At 45.0% G+C, this 22,891-nt stretch overlaps 1 protein-coding gene across 1 annotated transcript in view; it reads left to right on the forward strand.

The window, feature by feature from the left end:
- Nucleotides 1-7,814: 7,814 nt before the first annotated feature.
- Nucleotides 7,815-22,891, forward strand: part of LOC126355363 (facilitated trehalose transporter Tret1-like) — a 46,142-nt gene continuing 31,065 nt past the window's right edge. The window contains exon 1 of the mRNA XM_050005656.1: nucleotides 7,815-8,181. Within this exon, the coding sequence (XP_049861613.1) occupies nucleotides 7,815-8,181 (367 nt within the window). The remainder of the gene's footprint in view (nucleotides 8,182-22,891) is intronic.

The raw sequence follows: 22,891 nt of genomic DNA on the forward strand, positions 1-22,891 counted from the left end.
AATTGACGGTGGAGGAACCGAAATTTGACCAGGCTGTGAAGATCGAGTTACGAAAGCCATTTTTATGAGCCACATTTAGCCATAGTCAACGAGAAGGACTCATTCGAAAGGTGTCACATTTTAATGTTAGTACGACCCTTACATTATCACAATGAATAGTTACATGTTGCATAATTAATAAATAACAGTTTGGTCGTTATAGAAGTTCGTGAAGATGATTCACGTAGCCATTTTAAGCCCATCTCGTCGTAAAATAAGAAGAAACAAAGAACAGAAAAAAGTCCGAGACTCGAAAACTAGCGAAGCTCATGCACATAGCTGCTACCACTCATCACGCCAAATAAGAGCAACTACATACGAACCTAAACATAATAAGAAGCAGAGCGGAAGGCAAAAGTAGTCAAGAAGCACAGTACCTGCTCTTGAACGCGTCGATCCTTCATCGCGTTCCTCGTGACTGTTAGCGGTGCGCCCGGTGGAGTGCCGGTTGCAGGGTGTCGGCGATGATACGGGTGTTTCTGGAGCCGGGCGTAACCAGAGATGCAACCACTGCGGTGAGTCAGCAGAACGAAGCGGAGGGTGCGCCGCAACTGCTCAGGGCTCACACTTCCGCTGTGTCTGTGGCGCCACTGTAAAATGGGAATGCGTAATTCCGAGCGACGCTTCGTACGAGTACGACGTATAGAGGGAGGGAAAAAATTATAATAGCATTTGGAACTGGCCTGAAAAACTTGGAAGTTCCAGAAGGGATTAATTCTATATTTATCTGTGAAGTTCGCTCTTGCTTGTATTTTATGAGCCATCACGATAGGGCAGTGAAACAAAATGTCGTGTGGCTAGGGCCTCCCGTCGGGTAGACAAGTCGCCTGGTGCAAGTCTTTTTAGGTGACGCCACTTCGGCGATTTGCGTGTCGCTGGGGATGATATGATGATGAAGACAACACAACACCCAGTCGCTGAGCGGAGAAAATCTTCAACCCAGCCGGGAATCGAACCCGGGCCCCCTGCATGGCATTCTGCTGCGGTGACCACTTTTTTTTTAAAATCTCATGTTGTTCATGATTGGTCGTTGTGTTCGGGGCGGACGTCCCATGACGCTTGTTGAAGTTCATTGTTCATCCATTCACTCTTTTTTTTTTTGTTACAGTAGGTAGCTATCCCTCTGACCGAACAGGCGGAGCTACCGTGGCGGCACCACTCAGCTATCAAAAATGGTTCAAATGAATCTGAACACTATCGAACTTAACATATGACGTCATCAGTCCCATAGAACTTAGAACTACTTAAACCTAACTAACCTAAGGACATCACACACATCCATGTCCGAGGCAGGATTCGAACCTGCGACCGTAGCAGCAGCGCAATTCTGGACTGAAGCGCCTAGAACCGCACGGCCACTCCGGTCGGCACTCAGCTATCGAGACAGACTACAGGGCAGTGAGACGTAGGCAACTCTTTGTCGACTGACTTGGCTGTGAGCGGTTCCCAGTAAATTTTGTTGTGGTTGGCAAGAGAGCCAGCCGTATGGTTAAAGGAGGCCGATATGCACGCGTTTTATTTCACGCGGGCTGGCGTGAGGTCTGGAACATGACAAGGGAATTAGAATTGAGAAAAACGGACGTAGCTGGTGGAATACTTAACTTTAATCCATTAATGGAGAACGTCGCTCTTTATGGTACATGATTCACAACATCAATAGTACGGATACTGGCGCCTTGCTAGGTCGTAGCAAATGACGTAGCTGAAGGCTATGCTAACTATCGCCTCGGCAAACGAGAGCGTAGAAGTCAGTGAACCATAGCTACCAAAGTCGGCTGTGCAAATGGGGCGAGTGCTAGGAAGTCTCTCTAGACCCGCCGTGTGGCGGCGCTCGGTCTGCAATCAATTGATAGTGGCGACACGCGGGTCCGGCGTATACTACCGGACCGCGGCCGATTTAAAGGCTACCACCTAGCAAGTGTGGTGTCTGGCGGTGACACCACAAATTTACTTGTTGGTAAAAGTGATAATGATCCGTTTAGAGCAACTATTAACGTTGTCGAAAACTTCTCTTCAATTTATTTGTTTATTCATATCAGAAGCAACAGAAGGGGAAAGTGGGGTAAAGTGGACACTCTAAGGAAAATTGACATTTCACCAAATTGTGGTTACTGATAGGAGCTTAACGCTTGCACATTTTGAACCTACTGACTATAAAGTGTTATGGCAAATCTTTTTAAGTGAAGAAGAAAATAATATGTAGGAACTACATGCGATTTTCTGTAGGTTTTTCCCACCTAAGGTGATAATGTGGTCAGTGTCTGGCTACTTTTCCATATACACTAATAAGCCAAAACGTTATGAACAACCGAGCGAGGTGGCGCAGTGGTTAGCACACTGGACTTGCATTCGGGAGGACGACGGTTCAATCCCGTCTCCGGCCATCCTGATTTAGGTTTTCCGTGATTTCCCTAAATCGCTTCAGGTAAATGCTGGGATGGTTCCTTTGAAAGGGCACGGCCGATTTCCTTCCCCATCCTTCCCTCACCCGAGCTTGCGCTCCGTCTCTAATGACCTCGTTGTCGACGGGACGTTAAACACTAATCTCCTCCTCCCGTTATGAACACTGCCGGCCGGTGAGGTCGTGTGGCTCTAGGCGCTTCAGTGCGGAACCACGCAGCTGCTACGGTCGCAGGTGCGAATCCTGCCTCGGGTATGGATGTGTGTGATATCCTTAGGTTACTTAGGTTTAAGTAGTTCCAATTTCTAGGGGACTGATGACCTCAGATGTTAAGTCCCATACTGCTCAGAGCCATTTGAACCATTTTGAGCCATTATGACCACTGCCCATTGCGACGTTGGATGGCGCTTGGTGGCTTTGCTCGCGTGTGACGTAGTAACAGAAGTATGTAAGCGGAGCAGACACGAACGGGGTTCGCCTTAGCGAAGATATGGGGTGCAAATGGGAAAAATCCATTGTGATAAGCGACTTTGACACAGAGCGGATTATTCTTACTCAGAGCGCCCGCATCTCGTGGTCGTGCGGTAGCGTTCTCGCTTCCCACGCTCGGGTTCCCGGGTTCGATTCTCGGTGGGATCAGAGATTTTCTCTGCCTCGTGATGGCTGGGTGTTGTATGATGTCCTTGGTTAGTTAGGTTTAAGTAGTTCTAAGTTCTAGGGGACGGTTGACCATAGATGTTAAGTCCCATAGTGCTGAGAGCCATTTTTTTTCCTTACTCAGAGCCAGTAAACGAGTATCTCGGAAACGGTGAAGCTGATCGAATGTTCACGTGGTACTGTCGTGAGCATCTACGGAAAGAGGTAGAACGTAAGTTAAACTAACACTAGGCGCTAAATTATTGGACGTCCAGGACTCGTCACGGACAGTATTGTTCAGAGGCTCGTCTGCTGTATGAAGTTGCATAGATGGTGGTCTGTGGCATCTCTGCCGTAAGAGCACAATGCTGGAGCACCCACAAGTGTTTCAGGGTACACAGTTCATTCTAGTGTATTGTTGAATATGGAGATCCGCAGCGCCACCCCTACTTGTTCACACGTTGGTCCAACGACATAGTCAAATACTATTGCAGCGCTAGCCGGAGTGGCCGAGCGGTTCTAGGTCCTTCAGTTTGGAATCGCGCGACCGCTACTGACCTAACGGAAACAGTTCTACGCCAGTCAATGAGATTCATGTCTAAGACGTGTCTGGAGACACCCCAGACAGTGGAGGGATACCGACCTGAGTGTCGCCAGTTAAACAACCCGACAACCAGGGGTGATGGTCTTGGATACAATTTATTTTCACAACAGGAATCCCTGTGACTATCATCTGCGTCACTCTGACAACACATCGATACGTCGATGATATTCTACGCCCCGTTTTGTTGCCCTTGATGGCAAGCCATCGTGGGCTTGCAGTTCAGCAAGATAATGCCCTCCCGCACAAGGCGAGGATTCCTCCAACCAGTTCCGGATTTTGACAATTTAACGCGCCAGTCAGACAGAAATTGGCACAATATCCCTCAGGAGGACAACCAACAATTCTATCAATCAGTCAAGCCGAATTAACAGCTTGCATAAGGAAGAGCGGTGGACCAATGCGTTATTGATTTGCTCAATTTGTGAAGCCCTTTTTTCGTGAATAAACCATCCAAACTTTCTAAAACCGTAATCATTTGTTTGTCTGTACATATACATCGGATCTACCACTTTTCGTCCCGTTCGGATGGCTACAAATGCATCAGGGACATTTAAACTCCCCTAAAGCTTCCCTAGTCGAGTTTTGGCATGTGATTGTGAAGTGAAAACGCGAAGTATCAATCAAAAGCAATAACAGGCAGGTTCCATGTAATGACGAACAGGGGACGTCGGGAATTGTGAAAGATGCTCGTAAAAAAAGTCACATGGAATCAGCGAAGGGGTCATCTGTGAGTTGCAAAATGAGTGTGCGTAGCTGATTAAATGCATGGGGCACAGTGGTCGAACGGCTCCTCATCAGACAGACATTTCGGAAGTCAACGCTAAGCGACGCCTAAGGTTGTGTGAAAAACGACGCAACTGGCAGTGGATGACTGGAAAGACTGTTTTGGAATGGTGAGTCATAATATGCCCTGTGACAATCTGATGGTAGGGTTTGGTTTTGGCTAACGGCTGGAGAAAATTACCAGCCATCATATGTGGTGCCAACAATGACATACAGAGAAGGTGGTATTAGGTTATGGGTGTATTTCGTACTTATTGTGTGGTTCCCTTATTGCACTTAAGAAAATGTAAATGTGGAAGGATATGAACATACTTTGCAACATTGTATACTGCGTACAAGACGAACAGTTCGTAGATGACGTCTGTTTGCATCTGCTGACAAAGCACTATGTTGTAAAGCAGCATGTGTGAGGCAGTTGTTTGTAGACAATAACTTTCCTGAGTGGGCCGACGTGCCTAGAGTCCTGATCTGATACCAATGAAATACCATTGGTATGAGTTAGAACATTAACTTAACTCCAGACTCCGGCGTCCACCATCAATGTCTTCATTAGTTTCGGCTTTTGAGGAAGAGTTGGATGCTTCCCCACAGATATCCAGACACCTCGTTGAAAGTGTCCCCAGCAGAGTTCAGGCCCCGAAAAAAGGCGAAGAGTTGGCACACCCCATATTAATGTCTGCTAATGAGACTTACAGAGAGTACTCTAGTGCATTGGCTCCTTACTTAGCTTGCATTTATCGCGAATCTCTTGCCCAACGTAAAGTCCCCAGCGACTGGAAAAAAGCGCAGGTGACGCCTGTATATAAGAAGGGTAGAAGGACGGATCCTCAAAATTACAGACCAATATCCTTAACATCGATTTGTTGCAGGATTCTCGAACATATTCTCAGTTCGAATATAATGAATTTCCTTGAGACAGAGAAGTTGCTGTCCATGCATCAGCACGGCTTTAGAAAGCATCGCTCCTGCGAAACGCAACTCGCCCTTTTTTCACATGATATCTTGCGAACCATGGATGAAGGGTATCAGACGGATGCCATATTCCTTGACTTTCGGAAAGCGTTTGACTCGGTGCCCCCACTGCAGACTTCTAACTAAGGTATCATCTGGAGTGCCCCAGGGAAGTGTGGTGGGTCCGCTGTTGTTTTCTATCTACATAAATGATCTTTTGGATAGGGTGGATAGCAATGTGCGGATGTTTGCTGATGATGCTGTGGTGTACGGGAAGGTGTCGTCGTTGAGTGACTGTAGGAGGATACAAGATGACTTGGACAGGATTTGTGATTGGTGTAAAGAATGGCAGCTAACTCTAAATATAGATAAATGTAAATTAATGCAGCTGAATAGGAAAAAGAATCCCGTTATGTTTGAATACCCCATTAGTAATGTAGCGCTTGACACAGTCACGTCGATTCAATATTTGGGCGTAATGTTGCAGAGTGATATGAAGTGGGACAAGTATGTAATGGCAGTTGTGGGGAAGGCGGATAGTCGTCTTCGGTTAATTGGTGGAATTTTGGGAAGATGTGGTTCATCAGTAAAGGAGGCCGCTTATAAAACACTAATACGACCTATTCTTGAGTACTGCTCGACCGTTTGGGATCCCTATTGGGTCGGATGCCATATTCCTTGACTTCTGGAAAGCGTTTGACTCGGTGCCCCACTGCAGACTTCTAACTAAGGTACGAGCACATGGGATTGGTTCCCAAGTATGTGAGTGACTCGAAGACTTCTTAAGTAATAGAACCCAGTACGTTGTCCTCGATGGTGAGTGTTCATCGAAGGACATAGAAGCAAATCAGAAACGGGATGCTAGATTTGTTTCTGGTAGGTTTGATCATCACGTGAGTGTTACGGAAATGCTTCAGGAACTCGGATGGGAGTCTTTAGAGGAAAGGAGGCGTTCTTTTCGTGAATCGGTACTGAGGAAATTTAGAGAACCAGCATTTGAGGCTGGCTGCAGTACAATTTTACTGCTGCCAACTTACATTTCACGGAAAGACCACAAAGATAAGATGAGAGAGATTAGGGCTCGTACAGAGGCTTATAGGCAGTCATTTTCACCTCGTTCAGTTTGGGAATGCAACAGGTAGAAAAGATGCTAGTTGTGGTACGAGGTACCCTCCGTCACGCACCGTGTGGCGGATTGCGGAGTATGTATGTGGATGTAGATGTAATAGGAGTCTGGATACTTTTGATCAGGTAGTGTATTCTGAAAAAATTAGGGGTAAGCTTTAGGGAGAGACGGGTCATATACAATATGCACAACAGCCAAGAGGGAATAATAAGAGTGGACGATCAAGAACGAAGTGCTCATATTAAGAAGGGTGTAAGACAAGGCTGTAGCCTTTCGCCCCTACTCTTCAATCTGTACATCGAGGAAGCAATGATGGAAATAAAAGAAAGGTTCAGCAGTGGAATTAAAATATAAGGTGAAAGGATATCAATGATACGATTCGTTGATGACATTACTATCCTGAGTGAAAGTGAAGAAGAATTAAATGATCTGCTGAACGGAATGAACAGTCTAATGAGTACACAGTATGGTTTGAGAGTAAATCGGAGAAAGACGAAGGTAATGAGAAGCAGTAGAAATGAGAACAGCAAGAAACTTAACATCAGGATTGACGGTCACGAAGTCGATGAAGTTAAGGAATTCTGCTACCTAGGCAGTAAAATAACCAATGACGGACGAAGCAAGGAGGACATCAAAAGCAGACTCGCTATGGCAAAAAAGGCATTCCTGGCCAAGAGAAGTCTACTAATATCAAATACCGGCCTTAATTTGAGGAAGAAATATCTGAGGATGTACGTCTGGAGTACAGCATTGTACGGTAGTGAAACATGGACTGTGGGAAAACCGGAACAGAAGAGAATCGAAGCATTTGAGATGTGGTGCTATAGACCAATGTTGAAAATTAGGTGGACTGATAAGGTAAGGAATGAGGAGGTTCTACGCAGAATCGGAGAGGAAAGGAATATGTGGTAAACACTGATAAGGAGAAGGGACAGGATGATAGGACATCTGCTAAGACATGAGGGAATGACTCCATGGTACTAGAGAGAGCTGTAGAGGGCAAAAACTGTAGAGGAAGACAGAGATTGGAATACGTCAAGCCAATAATTGAGGACGTAGGTTGCAAGTGCTACTCTGAGATGAAGAGGTTAGCACAGGGGAGGAATTCGTGGCGGGCCGCATCAAACCAGTCAGTAGACTGATGACCCAAAAAAAAGTGTATGTACACATATATGCCAGATTTTATTGAGTTTGGCTGAAGTATAAAGTATCCAGGACTATGTTGTATTTTCTATCTCCTTGGACTAGCGACCCTGGGCGGTGCTGCGTTCGGCATGGTGCTGGGATGGTCAGCCCCCGCGCTCGAGATGCTGAAGGCGGAAGCCGTGTACACGGACGAAGAGCTGTCGTGGGTGGCGGGCATTCCGCCGCTGGGGTCGCTGGTTGCGATGATGGTGATGGCGCTGACGCTGGACCGGTTCGGGCGCAAGGTGGTGATGCTGGCGCTGGTGCCGCCGTTCGTGCTGGGCTGGCTGCTGCTCGCCTTCTTCCGCAGCATCCCGCTGCTGCTGGCCGGCCGCTTCATCACGGGCTTCTGCGGCGCCGGCTACTGCACCGCCGCGCCCGTCTACACGGGCGAGATCGCCGAGAAGCAGATACGTGGCGCGCTCGGCGTCTTTTACCAGCTGATGCTCACCCTCGGTACAGTACACTCTCTGAATATTTTTATGTTAGAGGAAACCTGTTCTGTGCACTCAGAGCAGCTATTGTCTTACACGGTCGAGTGACATTATCACGAAATATGCCGGACATTTGCCACGCCGGACATTTGCCACACTTGCCCCTTCGCCAGGTAGCATGAGTATCAATCCCTCGGGTAAGGGACGCCTTTCCTCGTACTTGTTCAGTCCGCTTTCAAACCCCCGTCTCCACATCTTACTCGATACAACCGGTACGTAAGGGACCTTCTTCTTCGACATCTTGGCGAAATACAGAGCTTCTTTTCCGAACTCGAAATAATTATAATTTTTCGGAAACGAAAGTAATACTAACGATTATGTTAGTATGTAATTAGTTCTGCCAAGTATAAATATAGGTCCCTCTGTCTGTAGGGCAGTGTGGTGTGCATACTTTAAGACCTTCTCTACACATACTATCAGATTATTTGACTTGCTGCTCTAACGAAGTAGGCGAATGTCAGCAATATGTCTCGTGGTCTAAACGTGGCGTGTTTATCTTCTGCCGTTAGGTCAGACGATAGAAATGCCACTTGCACGCTTAGAGTAGCAGATTGACGGTGACCAACTTTAAACAGAACTTGATCAATTTTCACACACATTTATTAAAATATTAACAAGCATAAAATTACTTAACTTGGTTCTGGATGCTATTTACAATTGACAGTCTGAAGTTCCTTTGGTATTGGTACGTTAATTTTATTCTCACATATACCTCTGATACTTGACAAAAGTGTCTATACATTTATCTTCATGGCTCTGTACAAGAATATGGTAATCTTATTAGGCGCAGACTGAAACTTGACTATTGACTAGTACAGACAAATGTAGAGCTCGTACAGACTGGTACAGACAAATCCGGACTGACTAATCGGAGGTCTGTACACTCGTTGTAATACCTCGCGCGTTCATGTATCACTGCGCGAGTGTGATCCGCGAGGAGAAAAGGTTCTACGTTAGCAGCAATCTCATTGGCTGCGTTACATATTAATACGCGGATCGGCGGAAGCCGAATTTGGTCCGTCTCTATGGCAGCACCATCTCGTAGTGCGGAGACGGACGAGCGCTGCGCCTGTGCTGTTGTGCTTAGCGGGGCGCGCTCTAGTGGGAAAGTTGTGTACTCGCTGACTACGTGGAACTATGTACACAACAGGTGGCTTCCTTTCACGCTTACTGCTTGCGATAGAAACAGTCCATCGGCATGGAAGCAACAAGAAAGAAACGATGTAAAGAGAATGTGAATGAAAGCTAATCAATTCCTTTTGATCACTGCATTTGTGCCTACTTGAATTACAGCTGCATGCCAAAAGACAATAAGGAAAGAAGAAATGGGAATGTGAATGTTTGAAAAGAGGAACGACATACTCCATATTAATTTACTCTCCAAAATCCGATATCCCTTGCGGCGAAACATCAGTTAATAAAGTGTAGCGGGACTATGTTCAAAACATGACTAAAAATACGATCACTAAATAGAGATAAGAACATCTATGGCAGACATGTCATCTAAAGTCGACGTACAGTTTTAAAATGTTAGAAATAAGGATATGAAGTAATACAGAATGCTATGCTTGTAACGTACGTTGCTGTTCTACATTGCTTAGCTCTGGTATTTACAAGGTCACAGAGAGAGCATCCTGGGTTTTGGAGGGAAAAGCCGTAATTGTAATGATCTGCACTGAAACAGAAACAAGAAGCACAACTTAAGGGAAAATAATGTATTGTGTGTTTCAGCTCACAAGCGACATTGAAGCAGATAGTTCCTGTGGCTTAGTATGGGCAGAGGTTATATTCGATAACTGGAATAAATTAATAACTGGCTCCTTTTACCGACCCCCAGGCTCAGATGAAACAGATGCTGAACAGTTCAAAGAAAACTTGAGTCTCACCACAAATAGGTACGCTACTCATACAATTATACTTGGCAATGACTTCAATCTACCTTCCACATGTTGATAAAAATACATTTTCAGACCCTATTGTAGATAGAAAACAACTTCCGTAATTGTTGTAAATGCTTTTTTAAATTATTTGAACGATTAGTTCACGAGGCCATTCAAATTGTAAATGGTTACGAAAACACACTAGACCTCTTAGCCACAAATAATCCTGAGCATCACGTCGGATACAGGAATTAGTGAACACACAGTTGAGCGAGGCTCAATTCCGTAACAAAGACATTCACCAAAACTAAACGCGAACTATATCTATTTATAAAAGCAGCTAAAAATTCGGTTGACGTCTTTCTAAGAGACAGTCTCCAATTCTTCCAAATTATGTAAGTGAAGACCATATGCGGCTTAAGTTCAAAGAAATAGTATCAACAGCACTCGAGAGATTCATACCAAATAAATTAATAAGAGACGGAACTGATCCCTCATGGTACACAAACCACGACAGAAGTCTGCTGCAGGAGCACCGAAAAAGGCACGTATAATTTAGACGAGCGCAAAATCTCCAAGATTGGCGAAGTTTTACTGAGGCTCCAAATTTGGTGCGGATTTCAATGCGAGATGCATTTAATAGTTTCCACAACGAAAGTCTCTCTAAAAATGTGGCAGAAAAATCCAAAGAGATTCTGGTCCTATGTTAAGTAAACCAGCGGAAAGACTCAGTAAGTACCTTTACTGCGCGACAGCGATGAGGAAGAGGAAGGGGAGACAAGGGACCTAATCCTTCGGAGCAGGTACAATCGTGGCAAATGTCCGGCGTGGCAAATGTCCGCTCACCATCACGACTACCACCCGCTACTACCAACAGTAACCGCTATTTCCAGCAACGGTAACATTCATTTCACAAGACTTTCTGCAAACGTGACTTCACTTTGTCACGCGCAATCTCAATAATCGCAGGAGCTGATATCGACTTTGTAAACAAGGAAGGATAAGAATGTTATTGCTTCTCCTTTCACTTGCAGCAATGTAAGCTGTCGTCATAGGCTCCCGCCTAACCACGCATTCGGAAATTGCCAAATATTTATTTCATCATTCGCTCTCTAATCAGACGGAAATGTGAATAACATCGAATATTGCAGAACACACTAGTATCACATTCCTAAGAAAGTTACAGAATGTGTTACCAACGCTAAGATGAAAAAAAGTTGCGTGTAGCAGGACACTACGTTCTTCGATTCCATAAACCAATTACGCTAGCGCTTCGTTATCTGATATTAGTCTCCTGTCTTGGATATCATACCATCTCTCGAAGGCTTAAATCATTGATGCATTAAAAGCTGACATTTAATGACAATGGTGACAGGTTTGTGATGAAAACCCTGACATGATACAAATCCGGCAGTATGTCACATAGCTCCGAATAAATCCTGACATTAAATTAACCAAAGTAATACGATCAACGAGTGAGCAGACTAACACAAGAATGCATAAATGCATGTCATACCTTCCCACCGTGAAACAGACGCAGTTCTGAGGGGAGAAACGAGGACAGAAGCCGAGAGCAGAGTCGTGTAAGCTAGAAGGCCCTACGATAAGGGATGGACACCCACATCGCCGGCCGACCGTCAAGACCATCTCCCAGCCCATGTTAAAAGATAGAGCCCTCCAGAAGAACAGTATAGATCTTACGAGAACACTGAAAGGGCCACACCAGCTGCAAGTCTTAGCGTGAGACTATACGCGTCTTTGTTATGTCGCAAACATTAAAAACATTAAACTTCCTGGCAGATTAAAACTGTGTGCCCGACTGAGACTCGAACTCGGGACCTTTGCCTTTCGCGGGCTAGTGCTCTACCATCTGAGCTACCGAAGCACGACTCATGCCTCGTCCTCACAGCTCGCAGGAGAGGTTCTGTAAAGTTTGGAAGGTAGGCAACGAGGTACTGGCAGAAGTAAAGCTGTAGCCCAGATGGTAGAGCACTTGCCTGCGAAAGGCAAAGGTCCCGAGATCGAGTCTCGGTCCGGCACACAGTTTTAATCTGCCAGGAAGTTTCATATCAGCGCACACTCCGCTGCAGAGTGAAAATCTCATTCTGGATTAAAAACATTGCCATACCACGAAAAGTATAACGTTTCTCATTGGAGGGACAGAATTTTTGTAGGCGGAGCTCAAGGTTAACATTGAGACCCTGATTGATCAGTTGAAAACACAGCCAGTACCTTTTTGTTAAACCAACTTCGGTAAATTGTAGTAAAGAGAAAAGTTCTAGATGTTTGCTTCCCAGACGGCGAGATGTGTGGAGCTGCGCTGCCCACCGCTCCCTGGCGCTGCCTAACCACCGACAAGTTAATGAACGCACGCGATGCCGCATAAGACCGCATAAGGCATCACTCAGAACTGCAGTAGTCTCATCTGTTACATCACCTTTTTACGTAATACTAGTATCGATCGTCAATTAAACTTCGTGGTATTCACATTTGCTACTAGAAGTTAAAATCTGAAACGCGATGATTTTTCTGTGATATAATTGTTGAGATGCCACATCAGCCACTGTAATTTACTAGTTAAGTAAGTAATTAAAGATAATTGAGGGTCACTGTAGACCATTTTGATAGTTTTCTCTTTTATGAAACTCAACTTAAACCTAGATTATAGATGTGATATGGCACAGGTCATCCTTCGATCCATTGTAGAACTTGGAAATCAATTCAGGGAATATTCGTTTACATTTTTGTTGAACGTAGTTGGTTTTTATCACCCTGTATTAAAATATTTCCTTTCATCAATAGCGCAATTTATAAAAAATGTTTTTTTGAGTAGAATAAAAATTCCATTGGTAAACTTAACTGCTTTTTGGACATTATTTCACCAGCTAACTAAAAATTGGAAAGCCATGAACCCCTTCCACTAAATTTAGTTAGTATTAAGATTCTTTTACAGGGAGTGCAGTGGAGCTGACGCTGAAATCATTAAGTATTTGATTATATCATCGCTAGTCTCACTGAACTCTTCTGAACTCTACATGTCATGTGTGGTCTGGTGTCTCCTTACCAGCAACAGGTCCCAGGTTCAAACTAGTCAATTCCCTAAAAAGCATGCTCAGAGCGTCGTTGCGCGAAAGTGGTAGGGAGACACGACTTAGAACAAACAGACACCACGCAGAATGTTAGAATTTTTAATGCAGCGTCACCTTGAAACAGCATACCGCGAATAATAATACAAGCGTGTTTCAAGCATAATTTGTATAATATTGGCTCGCCGCTGTGACCGAGCGGTTTTAGGCGCTTCAGTCCGAAATTGCGCTGCTGCTACGGTCGCAGGTTCGAATCCTTCCTCGGGCATGGATGTGTGTGATGTCCTTAGGTTAGTTAGGTGTAAGTAGTTCTTAATCTAGGGGACTGATGACCTGAGATGTTAAGTCCCATATTGCTTAGAGCTATTTGAACCATTTGTATAATATTGACAAGAACAACTCACTCCTGAGAGAGTACACTTATATGAAAGAATTAACCATCGATAAATCCTGATGTAACGTTTAATTTATAAATATAATTACAGTAATCGTACCAAGAAAGGCGTGATTTCGTAAATCTCCGATAAGCAGCGTGATGTCTTGTGAGAGCAAACGCTAACGAAAGCCGGCAGCAGTCCTTCGGCTGTCGATATTGGGCGTGACATGAAAATGATGCTTTGGTTGCAGAAAGTCTTGTGTAATGAGTGTACCCCTTCCACCACACATAGTGACTAGGCGAGCTCCAGAGATTCCAACAGTTATTGACAAGGCTCCACGGAAAATCTCGAGCTATCTAGGTCTATGTCTACATCTACATCTATGTTTGCATATACTCTGCAAAACCTTGTGACGTGCTTGGCAGAGGATACTAGAACTTAGTACATGGTGTAACGGTTTCTTACCGAACCATTCGCGGTTGGAATGCTCGAGGAACAATTGCTCGATGCCTCTATGTGTGTTGTAGGCAGTCTAATCTCGTCTTTGTAATCCCTACAGGAGCGATACGCACGAGGCTGATGTCTTGTCCATTATAAGCCGTTAGTTGCGTGCTAGTTTTAGACAGGCGTGAGGAGCCGAATAGTTCATATGTGGGACGATTGAGCAGTGTGACAGAGGCACCCGTGTCCAACTGAAATTTCACATGTTTCCCACAAATAAGTAAATGAACAAAACGTTTGCTTGACTGACGTATCACTGACGAAACTGCACGCTTGCTAGGTGTACTAACACCTGTTGTAGACTTGGAATATACTGCATTAATGACATGGACCTTGTGACTAGATTTTTGTGAGTGGGCCAAATTCTGATGTTAGTTTCGTTGCAAACACACGGACTGCATATGTCAGTTCCTACCACAAACGTAACATTGAGCTTGGCGGAAGCGGCAATATTGGTGTTTGTGCCGTGTATAACAGCGAGTTCTGTTCGCCTGTTTTGCTAACTGCGTACGCGGCGTGGAAGTTTTTTTTATCTGGCTTGGCTAGCGCAACCCGCCGGTGCGGAATGGGGTGATCACAATTAAGGAACTCAACCAGAAAAATACCTAGCTGCTCAAATGTATGAGCCGACAAGATCGGCGTCGGAGTGTTGGAATTTTAGTCCATGTCGCGACCGTTGAATAATCTCGTTTCAGGCAGCGTGGGAAGTCATCTTAACATAAATGACGCTGCTAATGATCGATAGGTGTATGCCGATGAGATCGTCAGGGCGGATCTTCACATCTTCGCGTAGGAAGCGTTCGACGTCCAGTGCTTTGGGTCGTGCGTATTCATTTGAAGCTGTGAACTTAAGAGTGTTCTTCCTGTAAGAGTTGGCAATTATAGCTCGTTCGACTGAGACGTGCGGAGACGAGGAATTCCAAAATGGTTCAAATGGCTCTAAGCACTATGGGACTTAACATCTGAGGTCATCAGTCCCCTAGACTTAGAACTACTTAAACCTGACTAACCTAAGGACATCACACACATCCATGCCCGAGGAAGGATTCGAACCTGCGACCGTAGCAGCAGCGCAATTCTGGACTGAAGCGCCTAAAACCGCTCAGTCACAGCGGCCGGCGACGGGGAAGTAAAGAAACACTCCGCGCGCAGCGGCGTGGACGATCGAGCGCGGTCCGCACTGCTTCCCTGCCGATGGCAGACTGCCCACTGAGCTACGCAAGCACAACTCACGACCGGTCCTCAAAGCTTCAGTTCTGCCAGTACCTCGTCTCCTACCTTCCACTTGCCCTCGAAAGGCAAAGGTCCCGATTTCGAGTCTCGGTCCAGCACACACTTTTAATGTGTCAGGAAGTGTCATATCAGCGCACACTCCGCAGCAAACTGAAATTATCATTCTGGATTTATTCTAATGATCGAAAACAGAAACATACATTATTTTTCTACATAACCTCCCTGCGCTCTAACGCACTTTGTCCAACGTTTCGCAAGTTTTTTGACTCCTTAGGGAAAAATAGTGTTTTGGTTGCATCTGTAACCAATTTTGCACTGCATCAATGACTTCTGCGTCGTTTGCAAATTTTCTTCCCCTGAGCGCTTCCTTTGATGGTCCAAACGTAAGGAAATCGCTTCGAGCCAGGTCTGGACTGTATGACGTGTGTTCCAGCAAATCTAATCCAACTCCTTTATTGTTTCGGCCGTTTGGCAGAATGTGGCAGAGCGTTATCTTGCTGCAGGATGACAGCTTTTAGTAGTTTCCCGCGAAGTTTGGATCTGATTGCAAGTTTCAGTTTAGTTCGCAACACATCACAGTAGTTCCCAGTTTCGGCTCTTGGGGTGAAATGAGCGGCTACCACACCTTCCATGTCCCAGAATAGTGTTAGCATAATCTTACCAGCTGATGACTGACGTTTAAATTTCTTTACTTCTGGTGATGATGGGTGTCTCCAAACCATGCTTGCAGCCTTACTTACCGCTTCGCGATGACGCACCTAAGCCGGCCGCGATGGCCGAGCGGTTCTAGGCTCTACAGTCTGTAACCGCGCGACCGGTACGGCCGCAGGCTCGAATCCTGCCTCGGGCATGGGTGTGTGTGATGTCCTTAGGTTAGTTAGGTTTAATTAGTTCTAAGTTCTGGGGGACTGATGACCTTAGAAGTTGAGTCCCATAGTGATCAGAGCCATTTTGAAGCATCCAAGTTTCGTCTACAGTAAAGATTTGCGATCCGTCTCCCTCGCGATGATAACAGGCTTGATGTTTACGAGAGACATTCATCTTTTGCGTCTTATGCTGTGCTGAGTGTTCTTTCGGTACCCAGCTTGCACACACTTTCCAAAAATTTAGCCTGTCGTGTAAGATGGAATACGCTGAATCATGACTGATACGTAAAGCATTGGCAATTTCGTCCACTGTGATTCGCCTGTCTCACATCACCATGCCCTCAACGACTTCCAAACTGTCCTCAGTAGTTGACTTCAATCTTTCCTCGTCACATAGAGAAGTTCTTTCCTGTTTGAAGCGCTGTATACATTCGTTGATCTCATTTCGCGATAGACGGTTGTCACTATACAGCGCTTACATTTGACGAATAATTTCCCAGGTTTGCACCTTCTGCAAACAAAAAGAGAATCACTGTCATCATTTCCTCCTTGGAGCAGATCGACAATGGAGCTGCCATCTTTCATGGTCTGCTATAATACAACGACTTCCGCGGGAGTAAGTGTGACGTGTTGCCATAGAGGTGTTGCAAACCGTAGTTCAGCCCTGGATACTAGCAGTGCTACCAAACCCCACGACGAAAACTTGCAAAAATCCCTTTAGTTTTTGACATCTCTTCCTACAAAACGAGATAGAAATAAATGGGTGGGATTATTCGGTGAAGACCAATTCTTATGTTCATGAACTATAACAACTTATTTCTTATTATGTCTTACAAACATTTTTCGGCCAGATTTATAAGGGACAGTTAAATGTAAACCGAACACCCGTTGCAGTCGGACCATGGAATGGTTCCATTCAAAAGTAATCATCATACGCGTTAAGACAATTATCCGACTGGGAGGCCGGCCTGTGTGACCGTCCGGTTCTAGGCGCTATAGTCTGGAACCGCGAGACCGCTACGGTCGCAGGTTCGAATCCTGCCTCGGGCATGGAGGTGTCTGGTGTCCTTAGGTTAGTTAGGTTTAAGTAGTTCTAAGTTATACGGGACTGATGACCTCAAAAGTTGAGTCCCATAGTGCTCAGAGCCATTTGAACCGACTGGGAGACGAGACGATCTGTTCCTCTTTCGTAGAACGTGATCGGCCGCTGATGGATCCGCATCCACTCTTGCACTTCCCTGTCCAATTGAAACCGACGCCTATGCATGTCTTTCTTCAGGTGGTCAAAGATGTGAAAATTACACGGACAAGTTTCTGGCTGTACGGAGGATGTTGCAGTATTTCCCAACCAAATCACTGAAGCCTTCGTCCTATTCTTCAGGTGGTCAAAGATGTGAAAATTACACGGGCAAGTTTCTGGCTGTACGGAGGATGTTGCAGTATTTCCCAAACAAATCACTGAAGCCTTCGTCCTATTGTCATTGTTTGGGCGGGTGTCATTGTTCAATAGGATGATTGCGTCCGACAGCATTCGTGGGCGTCTTGATTTATGACACGCTGCAGTTTCTGCAAAGTGACTTGATTGCTGTTTTCGAGCCAGAGGTAAACGGGAAAACGAACAGTGCAAACATACCACATCTCCCCCGCTAAAGAAATGTTCACACACGTTCCGGTAAAGTTGCTCAATAATGCCCGCCCCTGCACTATCAATTTGACCGCGGCTACGCTTCAGTGATCTATATGAGAAACACTGCGACATCCTCTGTACAGGTCGGATCTTCCACCAAGTGATTTTCATATCTTTGGCGACCTGAAAAAATACATGCTTGAACGTAGGTTTGAGCCGGACGAAGAAGTGTAAAAGGAATCGCGGTTGTGGATCCGTCAGCGGCCGACCGCTTTCTATGAACAGGAACTGATCGTGTCGTCTCCCAATGGAATAAACATCTTAACGCGTGTCGTTAATACTTTTTAATGGAACAATTCCATTCTCCCGTTGTGGCGGATGTTCGGTTTTCATTTGATTGCCCCTCATATTTTGGCCATCCTGTAGTTGCTCGTAATGTTGAGTGACACGGAATGAAGCGATATGTATCCATTTGATACTAGTGGAGCATCATATTACACCTTCTTAGGCCGAATAATTTTTGCATCTTCAATCATTTTCACACCAGCTATATGTGTATGTTATTGTTTTGAATTTTCACATTAACTATGCGTCTCTGTTACTGCTCTGATTTCAGGTGTATGACGATTCTTTAAAGCGATTCATGTTATTGACAAAATAATAGCATACTTTGATTACATTTTTAACGAAACACAATTACAGCACTTAAATTAGGCTAATATAAGTAATATAATTTTAACTCGTGAAATCAAATAATAATGACATTTCATTGGAATAATGACACTTGACAGGAAGCCTTTAACTGTCTAAAGAGCGTATCTTTAATTGTTGACGAGGGTCGACCACAATTTGCATGACTTCATGCGTGCACAATGTTCCGCACCCGTGCTGACCGAGACTGGGTCTTTCCTGGCACTCGTCGATACATCTCCGTTTTGCTGCTCCTTCTCACAACTATTTGGTAGAGCGCGACATTTCATTTAGCACTGCGATGGGACACTATTTATTCTGGCATTTGGTGTGGCATTTTTCAGACTGCACGAATTCTTCAGCTCGGTAGAATCGTAATGCCAGCGCTGTTCGATTTTCTAGGCGCTCCAGTCTGGAACCGCGCGACCGCTACGGTCGCAGGTTCGAATCATGCCTCGGGCATGGATGTGTGTGATGTCCTTATGTTAGTTGGGTTTAAGTAGTTCTAAGTTCTAGGGGACTGATGACCTTAGCAGTTAAGTCCCATAGTGCTCAGAACCATTGTTTTGTTCAATTTTCTGTATTTGCTCGTGGTATAAAGGAAGTTGAAATGAAACGTGGCTGTTCGCTCAATTAGAGGCAGTCTAGCGATTTATTTTCCCAACCTTTAAAAAGGAATTGGAATTGCAGGAGGGAAGGATGAGAATTCTCAATATCTGTTAAGCAGCCGCATAGTCAACGGGTACCGCAGATCTATAGGACGGCATTTCAGCACCATGCACAAAAATTTTAGATTTAATTGACGATGAGAGAGCAAAAATTTACAACGATCGACGGACGATTCATACAGGATTCGTTGTTCTGTACATCCGGAAGCATTATGTGCTAAATTTGCAGGCATGGGGTACGTGATATAATTGGTGGTACAAATTCTAAATTTTCTGAAGTTGCATTCATTATTGCGCTGTCAGTTGCAACAGACTTTGAGGGAAGTGAACGAATATTATGGAGACGTTATAATATTACAGCAAAGTTCGGTGGTGAAGTCAAGGAATATCCTTGGAATTAGAACATCCGGGATATATTAATTTTACTAAGCTCATTGGCGTTAAAGGGAACGCGAATTTTGAAGGATTCATTGTGGTACTGAAAGAACCTGTTTTCTACACCATTTGCCGATTCAGCTGAAAGCGTCTCTGATCATGTGCAGGTGGAACTGATCGATCTGCAATGTACTCCCGTTTGTAAGAGAAATTATTTTACATTAAAATGTCCAGGAGTTATACGTTGTTTTCGTGGGGAAGAGCTTCCACGTCACCGTAACGAGGTTTCAAACGTGATACAATGTATCGATGAACATACACTCCTGGAAATTGAAATAAGAACACCGTGAATTCATTGTCCCAGGAAGGGGAAACTTTATTGACACATTCCTGGGGTCAGATACATCACATGATCACACTGACAGAACCACAGGCACATAGACACAGGCAACAGAGCATGCACAATGTCGGCGCCTCGGGCATGGATGTGTGTGATGTCCTTATGTTAGTTGGGTTTAAGTAGTTCTAAGTTCTAGGGGACTGATGACCTTAGCAGTTAAGTCCCATAGTGCTCAGAGCCATTGTTTTGTTCAATTTTCTGTATTTGCTCGTGGTATAAAGGAAGTTGAAATGAAACGTGGCTGTTCGCTCAATTAGAGGCAGTCTAGCGATTTATTTTCCCAACCTTTAAAAAGGAATTGGAATTGCAGGAGGGAAGGATGAGAATTCTCAATATCTGTTAAGCAGCCGCATAGTCAACGGGTATCGCAGATCTATAGGACGGCATTTCAGCACCGTGCACAAAATTTTTAGATTTAATTGACGATGAGAGAGCAAAAATTTACAACGATCGACGGACGATTCATACAGGATTCGTTGTTCTGTACATCCAGAAGCATTATGTGCTAAATTTGCAGGCATGGGGTACGTGATATAATTGGTGGTACAAATTCTAAATTTTCTGAAGTTGCATGCATTATTGCGCTGTCAGTTGCAACAGACTTTGAGGGAAGTGAACGAATATTATGGAGACGTTATAATATTACAGCAAAGTTCGTTGGTGAAGTCAAGGGATATCCTTGGAATTAGAACATCCGGGATATACTAATTTTACTAAGCTCATTGGCGTTAAAGGGAACGCGAATTTTGAAGGTGGTACTGAAAGAATCTTACGTCTGTATTTGACCTGTTTTCTACACCATTTGCCGATTCAGCTGAAAGCGTCTCTGATCATGTGCAGGTGGAACTGATCGATCTGCAATGTACTCCCGTTTGTAAGAGAAATTATTTTACATTAAAATGTCCAGGAGTTATACGTTGTTTTCGTCGGGAAGAGCTTCCACGTCACCGTAACGAGGTTTCAAACGTGATACAATGTATCGAAGAACATATGTGTTATGTGTGTGAAACGCTTTTTTCGATTATGGAACTAAATAAGTCACGTTTACTAGGGAGCGTGAGTGACAAAAATCTACGAAATTGTCTGCATTTGTCCCTATGCCGACAGACTGTATACAGGGCGAGTCAAAAGTCCTTGGCCATCTTCATAAGTTGGAAGATTAAAGGGAAAATTGAAATGTGATGATGGAAACATATGTTTGATATGGGGCCGCAACTTTTGGAGTGAATGTCATTCATGGCCGCCATCTTGAAATACGCCATTTTGGATTCAAGTACTTTTTTTTTTTTTTTTAAATGGGAAGACGGGTGTATGACACATCAAATAACACTCGATTGAGATCTGGAATTTAGTGGTGTAATTTGTTTTTGTCTATCTTGTACAGTTTAGAGGTTATTAACGTTCAAAGTTGGGAAATGATCTTCACACCGATTGCTACCACACATGTTCTAAGTGTTGCTCATCCCGTGCAATGCACATCTGTAGTCGCCGTAACCACTCTGACTGCACACAGAGGAGAGTGGAGGAGAGCGTCTCCTGCAATTTGGTCATAGGAGTGTTGTATGCGTTACTCCAGGTGTCTCAAATCACGGATGCTCTCAGCATACACTATCTGCTTAAGATGGCCCCATAGATAAAAATCAAGAGGCGTTAAGTCAGGGGATCTGGGCGGCCACTCCACGGGACTACGGCGACCAACCCACTTTCCTGGCAGTTGTGCCTCCAACCATTCACGGACACCAATGTCATAGTGTGGAGGGGCTGTATCGTGCTGAAAATAAGATGGGGAAATGCCGTCAGCGTTCAATGTGGAACGGAACACAGGGTCCTGCAGCAGCATCAGCTACTGTGGTGCAGTTAAGGTGTTGTAAATGAAAAATGGTCTAATGATGCGGGTGTCTCATATGCCACACCACACGATCACCTTGGCTGGACTATGTGATCGAATTCGGGCAACCCAGTTCGGATTTGCGTCACTCCAGTATCGACAATTATGTCGATTGACCTCCCCATTCAAAGTGAAATACGCCTCGTCGCTGAAAAGTATGCCCTTGGAATATCCAGACAACGTATGTTTCGCTTATTCCACATGCTAGGGCCACACGACGGGTATTTCGTTTAGGACTTTTCACAAACGACGCAACAACCGCAGTTGCAGTTTCCTCTTTGGTGGCAGTCCTTGCTCGCCCACTAGGTGCCCTGTCGTGAACAGAGCCCATCTCCCGCAATTTGGTGATCACGTGAGCCACCGTGCTGTGCGATACCGGTTCTCTGTCTGGGTGGCGTCTGTTGTAGTCAGCTGCTGTTGTTCGGTAGCTGCGTTCCCCTGATATAAGGATGTTTTCGATCTTCTGTTCACGTAGCAGACCCATTTTAGATTACCTGGAACAAAGAGAGACGTGAGTTGGCAAGTACGAAGACAAGCAGTAGAAACTCTCGCAGCCTGAGTATGGACAGTCCTGCTGAAATGTAAGTCCAGGATGGCTTGTCACGAAGGGCAACAAAAGGGGGCCCAGAATATCGTCGACATACCCCGCAGTGCTGCAGGAAGCCGCGGATGACAAACACAAAAATGGTTCAAATGGCTCTGAGCGCTATGGGATTTAACAGCTGTGGTCATCAGTCCTCCAGAACTTAGAACTACTTAAAGCTAACCAACCTAAGGACATCACACACATCCATGCCCGAGGTAGGATTCGAACCTGCGACCGTAGCGGTCACGCGGTTCCCGACTGTAGCGCCTAAAACCGCACGGCCATAGCGGCCTGCTCAAACATAGAGGGTCCTGCTATAAAAAGAAATGGCACCCAGACAACCACACCTGTTTGTTGGGCTGTATGGCGGGCGACAGACAGGTTGGCCTCCCACAGCTATTCGGTGCGTCTCCAGTTGTCATCGCTGGAATCTCTTTGACGGGAGGAGAACTGTCGTCAGTGATGACTTGTCCCGTTTCGAGCTTGAACCATGAC

This window comes from Schistocerca gregaria, chromosome 3, assembly GCF_023897955.1.
Source record: "Schistocerca gregaria isolate iqSchGreg1 chromosome 3, iqSchGreg1.2, whole genome shotgun sequence".
In the NCBI taxonomy this organism is placed as follows: Eukaryota; Metazoa; Arthropoda; class Insecta; order Orthoptera; family Acrididae; genus Schistocerca; species Schistocerca gregaria.